We start from the raw sequence: 10084 nt of genomic DNA on the forward strand, positions 1-10084 counted from the left end.
AATGTACACATACATATACATAAATATATTAAGATAATTAAATTTGTATCTTTAATTCTGGCAAGAATATCACAATTATTGATAAATTTTATATATATACTTCTCTCCTGAAATAACATGACGCAAGACTAATCTTCCATCTTAAAAAGGCAAAAAATTCGTATCGATTACTGATCTACTTTTCATTTAAATTTATTTCATTTCTTCTCGTCGAAGAATTCGTTGAGAGAGAGAGAGAAAGAGAGAGAGAGAGAGAGAGAGAGAGAGAGAGAGAGAAGGAAAGTCGCATTTACAAAGATTTAGGTCATTATTTCAGGAAAGCAATTGATCCAATTTTCAATCTAACTTACAAGTTATACGTCCACGTTCCTTTTGCCGATTGAATATAACGATGTGGCGTAATTGTATTCCTAACATCCAGGCTTTTTGATCTTCTTACGCAGTCTTGGCTTAGAACTCTGCATCCCTGGCTCAAAATAACACCATTGTAGCCACCACGAGGAATGCTATCACTGCTTGCCACGCGTCTTACATCGTTGCTCTTCCTCTCTTCATAATTTCCTGGTGGCAAATTGTCTAATACAGAGTCTTTAATTTTATACACGGATTGATTGTTTCTGAGCAATTTCGGGCTCGGGTCAATCGAGACGGTTTTCGGATTGTGTGTTGAGCAAACTTTTTCGGCACATCCATTGCGTCGAATTTGACATATCTCGTTATTCTCATCAAATAACTGACGATCGATTACGTGGTTTTCGTGATTGTTATGATTTCCATCGTTGTCAATGTACCGGTTAAGAGTTATCGTTGAATCGAGCGAGTCGGAAAATTCCGGACTGGAAACAGAAGACATGGTGCCGGTATGAGAGAACGTGACCATCCCCTGGGGATTTTGGGGACGGTGTCAGAAACATCATTCCTCCAGTTCATCCATTCGATTTCTAACGGCCATTTCGACCACTTCTAAACTAGGGTAATCTAACTCTTTGACGAGGCACAATACAGCGGACAATATGTTGGAATTCTAAACGGGGGAAAAAACCACATGCTATTAATACGTGATACCGAATATACCAGATTTAATAATCGTATGCGTTCTAAGATAACGACAAACACACCCTTGTTACTGGTCGTCTGTGATAGTGAAATTGAGATCTGCACTTGTCTTTGTCAGTATGTCTTACCCAACCAGGCATTTGACTGGTATCTTCCTGCAGACATTAAAATACATTAGTTTCATTAGGCACTATATCCTTTGCAGATATTTTAATCTTCCACTTGATTCAGTTAGCAACTTTTACACCGATCGTTTAATGCGCGCACCAACTGATAATTTTAAAATATTTTTATCATTATTATAAGTTACAAGATGTAAGTGAACAATAGTATATTAAATTGGCACAGTACAGTCGGCGCCACATATACATCTCCCAGAGGAAAAATTACACGATTTTCATCCTTACATGTAACACATAAGGTTGAAAATTGTATAAATAACTATAATTATAACAATAAGGTTATATTGAGTCTGATTTATAATGGTTTGGTTGGTCTACTATGCCAGTGACCCCGGGTTCGATCCTCAGCAGAAGCCAAAATATTTATGCTCGCATCTCCTCTCAGAAGTCAATAGGCAAACCATCGAGAATAATCCTTGCCTAATATAATCTCTCTAAAAACATTGCCATTCGGAACTGGCGTTAAACTGTAGGTCTCATATGCTTGTGCATAATCAATGTGCGCACCACAGACATATGAGAGAAGTTGCCTACGCCTGAACATAGGTATGGCACTAAAAGAAGGAGAAGATAATGGTTTTAACTATATATATATATATATATATATTTTTTTTTGGGGGGGGGAGGGAAGGGAGTGGCATCGCCAAGGTCAGAACAAGGTCACCTTGAATTTTTCTAATGGAACTCCCCAGATTTTATTACATATTCTCATAGTTACGTTGAGAATTTTTCAAAACACTATAAGAATGTATTTTTTCATTAAATATTTTTCGATTTCGATAAGGCTTGAAATTGAGGCATGCCGCTGTCCTTAGGTTTTAGCATTGAACTAAAGAACATACTGGAATGAGCAGTGGCGTAGTGAGGGCCGTGGCTAAAGAGGTTGCGCGACAAAGGCCACGTCTAAATAGTATCTCGTTCTCTGTCTTATTAATATGCTATATAGTCTACATAGGCTAAGATAAGACAAAGATGGACATAAACAGACAAAGACGGAAATACTACTTAGATACTTTCTCTCTCGGTACGAGGTCACCAGCCAGAAACAAAAGCAGTGCTCATTCCAGTATGTAATTTAATTCAATGGGTTTTAATGGTAGTTAGTAGTTATACGTGTCGTCATTTGTAAATAACACCCAGTCAACAAAGGTCATTTCTGTGTACAGATAAAGAGCGAAGTGAATATGGAACGCGATAATGAGCTTTCCCGACATGAGCTTCTTCATTACTTTGACTTGAAAAAAAGTGCAGCTGAAGCTTATCAATTGCTTCTGGACACTTATGGCGAAGCTGCTTCTTCGGAAAGAACGTATTAAAAATAGACGCAACGTTTCAAAGAAGGTGATATTATAGTTCAAGACAAAACTGAAAAAATTTGACGACGAGGAACTGCAAGAATTATTGGATGAAAATCCGGTACAAACGCTCAAGAAATTGTCAGTAGCCCTCGAAGTTGATAAACCAACCGTTTCGAAGCAGCCACTAGCCAGTAATAGGCGGAAAATGATCCCTTAACATGACAACGGTAGACCGCACGTGACAAGAACGGTTAAAAAAACACTAATAGACCTGGAAGGGGAAGTTCTTCCGCACCCAGTATATTCCCCTGATCTTGCACCTTCCGATTTTCACCTGCTCCGCTCCATGCAACACGCCCTGAAAGGCATGCACTTCGCCAACCTCGACAAACTCCGAAAATAGGTCGATGATTGAATCGCCTTAAAAGACAGATCCTTCTTTCCACGAGGGATCCAGCTGTTATCAGAAAAATGGCAAAAAGTAGTTGAAAACGATGGCAATTACTTTGATTGATGTCCGATTGTAACATATTATGAAAATAATAAATATTCCAAGTAAAAAACAGCATGAATTAATGCAACTCCCTAATATATACATATAAGAGATGTGCGACTGGGCAACCTCCGCGTGGTATATTTTGGGTAATGCTAATGCCGACGGTATTGTAACTTTCAAGCCTTAACTCGAAAAATACTTAATGAAAAAATACTTTCTTATAGTGTTTTGAAAAAGTCTCAAGAAAGCTACAATAATATGCAATAAAATCTAGGGGGTTCTATTTAAAAACTTCAAGGTGATCTTGGCGACGCCACCCAGGGTAGCCAAACTGATAATATCAATAAATGGATCTTTTTATACAACTTTTGTCTGAAACATTTTTCTATAAAATATATTTTCCGAATTCAGGGCTACCCCCCCCCCCCTCCTATCTTCTTTTGTGTGTGTGTCTGTGTGTGGTTAAAAATCGTGTAATTTTCGATCTAGAGAATAATACAATATATATCACACTGACTGCACGTCTTTTTAAGAAGGTTCAAACGCTATTCTCTAGTCAATGAATATTTTATTAATAAAATTGTTAAAATGATTAAATAATTAAAAAAATAAATTTTGAAACAACATCAATAAGAATTAAAATATCATAATATGTAATCACATTTTTATTTCAAAAGTTATCAGATATTTAAAAAATTACAAAATCAAAGTTATAAAATTCTTATTTGATGTATCGATAATATGAAAAAAAAAAAAGAAAAACATGAATATGAAATGTATACGTTATTATATTTAATATATGATTAGTTTAATTTGAATTATAAATGCATAAATATGATGTTAAAATGAATAATAAATATAGAAATAAGTGTTAGAAATGACATTATTTCAGATCTAGCACTTTTCCATATATGTAATGTTATCATGTATTCACTCATATTCATATCAAAAGATCTAAATTTCTCTTTAACTAAATGATAAATTTATGTAATACTCAACTATAATATACTTTAAATGTTCATTTTATTATTACAACAGTTTTTTAAACTTCTATCTTAAATATACAAATATATCAAATTAGAAGAAATTTATATTATGAGGATTCTATACATGCTTGCACAATGTAAGCTTATAATTAAATATTTCGGAAACGATATGGTAAAGATTATTGAATTTTCTATTATGCACTGTTAGTTAATGCATATTGTACCAACTTAGTATGCCGTTTACATATATATGTCGTTTATATGCACCGTCGCGAAATTAAGATAATTTTATAGAATTACTGTTTGACATGCATATCAAACGATCGATGTAAATAAGTAAACCCTGTGAACTGCATTGGGCTTGTGATTTGACAAAGAAATAATATTTATATATCATATCATTATTCCGAATATATATCTTACCCTTTCGACATTATGATGAACTGCCACTCTTCTTGTTTGTGGTGGTACCTGAGATTGCGAATCCTCATACTCCAACTTTATTCTTTCATCGTAATCGTAGTTGTTCCTTTCGTTACGTCTATCATCCACGGGTTCATTGACAGCGAATGGTGTACGGTGCTGTGGTGTTGACGTATAAACACGCTGAGACGTTTCGTTCCCGCCGTAGTCAGAATAACCTCGCCTTTCATCGTAATCTCCGTTATGTCGCGATACCACCGGACGGTCATCATAATCCTGAAACATATTCCATAAAATGAGTATAAAATATGTACACAAATTGCATTTAGACGAGAAAAATTTCATATTCTCGTTATGATATATAATTTACAACTGGAACAAACTAATAATCATGATATACAGTCATATTAAATGACAACAATAAAAAAAGAAGCAAGAAATTAATTATTCTTGAATATCCCCTGAATTATATAAAGCAGCGTATATATAATCATAAATGATATAATATTCCAGCAAAGTGTGAAATTAGAAGTTTCACTTATGATCTATTCTTTATAGCTGAATTGGATGCACTAATTCGAGAAATTTATACACACTAAAACATAAGAATCTTGTACGTATGTTTTATACGTTTCAATGTATACGTAAACTTCTTGAACTAGTGCAACCAGTTCAGCTATAAAGAATAAACTATTAATCATGATTACGAACAAATGATGAGCAACAATATATTTTAAGAAAATATCTTCTATACCATTTATATAATTCGGATAACACGAGTGATGAGAACCGGAATGCTTAAAAACAAATTACTACCTAGCATATTACATATGTGACGCACTGTACCTTGGATATTTCAAGAGTGTTAGTGGTCGCAGTCTCATTGTTGCTGCGTGACTCTGTACGCACAGTGTCATCTTTGCTCTGTTTCTTTGACTGCCCATTCTGTAGCTGTTAGTGTAATTAAGTGATAAGACTGAAGTTTAAAGTTTAAAATTTGAAATAGGAATAAGATTTTTGGAAATCAGACTTCTAAGTTATTATTCGCGTTTTAGAACTGATTTTCAACGTAATTTTTGCGAATCAGTACAGAAAAATTAGTAGATTAATTACATCTTTTTCTTTAAAGAATAAAAATTTGTTTGTCGTTAGAAACATAGCGTTAAAAAATAAAATTATAATAATAAAAAGATTCATGAAAAATATACCACATATGACCAGTTACATTTTGTTAATAATAGATGATATAATTTAAATTTCAAAATAATTATTAAGAGTTATTTTCAGCCCTATATTGTATAATGATACGCACGACTAACCTCATATGCATACTGATTATTTTGTGAGTAATGATGGGATGATGACGCACTATAATTTGCGTTTCTTCTATCAGGGTCATATTCTTCATGCGAATGTTGTGTCTCATCAAAACTTCTCTGAAAGAATATTTCTCTATACATATATTATTCTACTTTAATTATCGCATGGTATAAGTATCTCGTAAGTCACCATTTTAGTATAAACAATGCGTTTTAGTCACACAAATAAAATGAACAAAAAAAAAATAAAGAATGCAGTAAGCTATGATATTACCTGATCGCTACAAGAACTGTATCTCCTAGGCTGTTCCAATTCAGTTTCCTCAATATATTCAATTGGTATTTCCTAATTTAGTAAAGGTCATTTAGTATTTTAATAATTGTTAAAAATACGTTTGTGTAAAAAAGCTTTTTTAACTCCATATATAATTCGCTATAAATATGTAAGTAAAATTTAATAATAGTTAAATGACTATTAATTTTAATATATTGCGTAAAGCGTGCACACAAGGATAATAATATATAAATAAACCCATTTTTGCTTTATGAAAATAGCATATGAACATGGTTGTCTAGACAATGACAAATAGTATTCTGACACTGATCCTCCATCCATTTATCTTTCGTTATTTTATGTTATTTTAATCTATATTATTCTAGGTGTGGGCTTACTGCGTCTGATTGTGGGGAAGTATCCATTTCAAGAGGATGCACCAAAGGTCGTCCTATCGTCATTGCAGTTTGCACCTCTTCAGGTGACACTTCTTTATCATCTAATTTTTCGAGATTTGGCAAAGCTCGAAGTACTGCTAATCGATATCTACAAAAACAACAGATTATAAAATTTTCTATTTTGTCAATGCATATTTCTTATTTGTCACATTAAATATTTACCCTTCTTTCTCCGCGCATGGATTCTCACCAAGCCACAAATTTCGTAATTTAGGCAATCCTTGAAGATAGCAGATCTCATTCAAATCTTTAATATTGTTTCTTCTTACAAATAAATCCTGAAGCTTGTGGCAATATTGAAAATCAGCAAGTGTATTAATATTATTTATACTGCAAAAATAAATATAAACATTATTATTCCTTTTTCCTCACAAAGATTTATTCGTTAAACTGTTTTAGTTTAATAATTTTTTATTAAAAAGTAAAAAAATATTAATATTAGTAATTCTAATTAGTGTGTGTGTGTGTGTCAATTTATATATATAATAATTTACGCAACTTGATGCAAGGAAATGCATAATATTTTTGTCAACCTAATTTTACTTTTTTATTTCATATATATGTATATGCATTATAAGTATATGAGTCAAACAAATTTGGAGTTAATGTATAAATAGAAAAAACCATATTATTGTATTAACACATGTATATTTTATTTTTTAATATTATATGAAAGTATCTTATTACTAAAACAACCCGCTTTATACATAATATATCTATGAGAAACTATTAAAAATATATAAACATGTATAAATATAGAAAAATTTGGGAAGTATTTTGGTATGAGTATTGAAATTATGATATTATGTTGGGTTTACAATCTGACATTGAAAGAGAAAGTTATATTAACAAACATAGTTTCTACATAACATATATATTGTCAGAGCTATATCTTTATGTAGAAAAGTATGAGTTATGTATACTTTTATTTTCTCCTTTGTTCTTTCAAAAAAAAAAAGGTTAATTTGATACTGTACCAGGTAATGGTGTATATTTATTGTTATATTGAAAATACAAGAAATAATAACTCTCAATTTTTCAGAAATATACTTCAGATCTGTTATTTGCATGTTTCAGTATTATTCAGAAGAATCACAATGAATTCAAAGCATGTGTAGGTAGAACAACTTCTGAAGTTGTAGGTTGTGACCATGAGTTTAATACGAGCATGTCCAAAATAGGAACACATTGCAACCTCTGTGTTTTCATAAGATGAAAAATATCTTAGATCATTGGTACGGTTGACAGAATGATTTCATTTTAGTATAATACTTATAGTTAAAACTACAGGAATTATAGTCTGCAGTTAATGTTTAATTAGCTGTGTTTTATTTATATTGATATATTATATAGTAAATCAAAATTATATAACAGATTTGTTACAGTATCTTTTCTATTTTGACAACTGTTTGTGCAATTAATTTTGATGACTCTCGACTTACCTCAACGACAACACTTCCACATTTTTCATTTTCCTTAGGATGCTGACATCTGTCAATTCTGTTCCCCTATAGGAAAGAGAGATACATCAACAGAGTTCAACAGAAGTATCATATTTCTTTTTTTTATACAACTGAAAAGACGGTTTTCTACATAATTCACCGAATACTTTACGCGTGTTCCTTTGTATGTCATATCACGGGCATAGCGGTTAGTCACACTTGGCTGATCATAATGACATTTCCTTTTTTCCCACCGCAGTGTACAAAGATATCATAACCTTGCAATGTGCGCGATTTTCACATAGTGAACACGAGTAATGCGTTGATCGCGGATCAAAGATCAAAGGAAATCTATCTGCGAGTGATGTTTCGCCGTCGGAGGTGCCCAACACCGATGTAAATACTCACCAGCAATTGAGTTTCATTACGGCGGAGAAGTCGGACATTCGTGTGCGTGCCACAATCATCTCCTCGGTCAGCTTCACCATCGTGTCATTCGCGTTCAGTCGTCGTTGCGTGAAAGATCGACGTTCTCCCGTCCGCTGAAAGCTCCGAGTTGATTTACCATGCGAAAACGTGTAGCATCACAGTGAATTTTTAAGATAACGGACACCGACACAACTCCTATCCGATCGCCATAATGGCTTACCGTCGACTAGTGGTGAAGTAGGCTGCGAGCGCTTTCACTGATTCTCTGCTTCTGCTCGTGCGCACAACCCATGCTACGGCGCATATGTGCTACCTACGCGGCATCGAGGAAAATACATGATTACGTGTTAATTCCCGTGATATAGGTTTACCGCTGCGATCGCATTGTAATCAATGTCGATCTACGTTTAACTTATAAATTATAATTTACCACCGATAATGTGCCTGCATATGTGGCTGTTATATATATATATATATATATATATATATACGTATATTACATTGTATTTATATTGTAGAATTGGAAATTATACATGTAAGTATATGATTATATTTTTTAATATAATGTTATTGTTATTTAATATTTCCTATTGAAAAAAAGCAAGGTCCCAAGCAGCACGTAAACGTTCGAGGAACGTTCGCTTTACGTTCACTTGGTTTAGTTATATACATTAATATATTTTTTTAATAATTTATTATAAATAGACATAATCAAACTTCAAGATGTATATATTAAAAAATGTTTACCATCGGTGTAAAACTGTCGAATAGGAGAATCACCTCCACAAGGTTTTATCCGTCGCTCATTCATTAAAAGGATATTAACAAAACAGAAATACATTATACGCATCCACTCACATCGATCGGTGCTTAAAGTTTTTTTGTTTGATCACCAATTAGAAAATTTTATAATAAATTAGCCAATCACCTACTACTACGGGCTATCGGAGCCTGCCTGTTTATAAACAGAATTTCTAATTAGCGGTCAGTCAGAATGACTTTAAGCACCGGTTGATATGAGTGAATGCGTCTAACATATTTTCGTTTTATTATTAATATTTTTTTAATGAACAGTGAGCGTAGCGCCGATGGGTAAAACCTTCGGGAGGTTACTCAGGAGGATGATCTCTACCATATATGTCAAGGTCAAGATCACTAGAAGTGGGTCTCCTATTCGGCAGTTATTATAATTATGAAACTTCGTTTGTTTATAACTTTTGAATAAACAATGAGCGACGGCTGCGACTTTTTGCATATTACTAAGGAATGTGTTCTTGACAACATATGTCAAGGTCATGTCAATCGGAGCTGCCTTACCTATTGTGAACATTTACCCATTTCGCTTATTTTAACACTGCAAACGAGACGATGGATATAATATGTGAATATATTATCTACGAAAATGTGGGGATCAAACTCATGCTGTGAACGTGCGCGGCGGATAGCGCGGCTAAATAGTAGAATGACGTGTATCGGTGAGTTATCAAATACAAATTGTAACACAAACCGCATCTTTTGGATATAATAGTTTATTTTTCATTGTCGTCCAGCTCCAGTACATACAATACTTGATATATAATGATTCAATAATGTCATTAAATACGAAGTACGAAACCTATCTAAACGCTAATTGTTCTAGATCGATACTTTGTCTCGTGTTTATAAATGAAACGCTCAATAATCAATTTATCAATAATTATATATATATATATATATATATA

At 33.0% G+C, this 10084-nt stretch overlaps 1 protein-coding gene across 5 annotated transcripts; it reads right to left on the reverse strand.

Annotated features, from left to right (window-relative positions):
• Positions 1-519: 519 nt before the first annotated feature.
• On the reverse strand, positions 520-8631 carry LOC106745423 (protein C21orf2 homolog). Of its 5 annotated transcripts, XM_014621008.1 has the most exons (10): positions 8343-8629; positions 7935-8000; positions 6655-6822; positions 6433-6580; positions 6035-6106; positions 5761-5877; positions 5288-5392; positions 4442-4717; positions 1119-1211; positions 520-1024 (listed from the first exon to the last, which is right to left on the reverse strand). In XM_014621008.1, the coding sequence occupies exons 1-10, from the start codon at positions 8420-8422 to the stop codon at positions 914-916; spliced, it is 1236 nt and encodes a 411-aa protein (XP_014476494.1). In that variant the 5' UTR covers positions 8423-8629; the 3' UTR covers positions 520-913. The 5 variants fall into 5 exon arrangements, with proteins under 5 accessions (XP_014476494.1, XP_014476495.1, XP_014476496.1 ...); XM_014621009.1 differs by lacking the exon at positions 6035-6106 and having other exon boundaries at positions 8343-8628; XM_014621010.1 differs by lacking the exon at positions 5288-5392 and having other exon boundaries at positions 8343-8624.
• Between the last annotated feature and the right edge of the window lie 1453 nt (positions 8632-10084).

The sequence above is a fragment of the Dinoponera quadriceps genome, unplaced genomic scaffold, assembly GCF_001313825.1.
Source record: "Dinoponera quadriceps isolate SergipeBrazil2010 unplaced genomic scaffold, ASM131382v1 scaffold1651, whole genome shotgun sequence".
NCBI classification, from domain to species: Eukaryota; Metazoa; Arthropoda; class Insecta; order Hymenoptera; family Formicidae; genus Dinoponera; species Dinoponera quadriceps.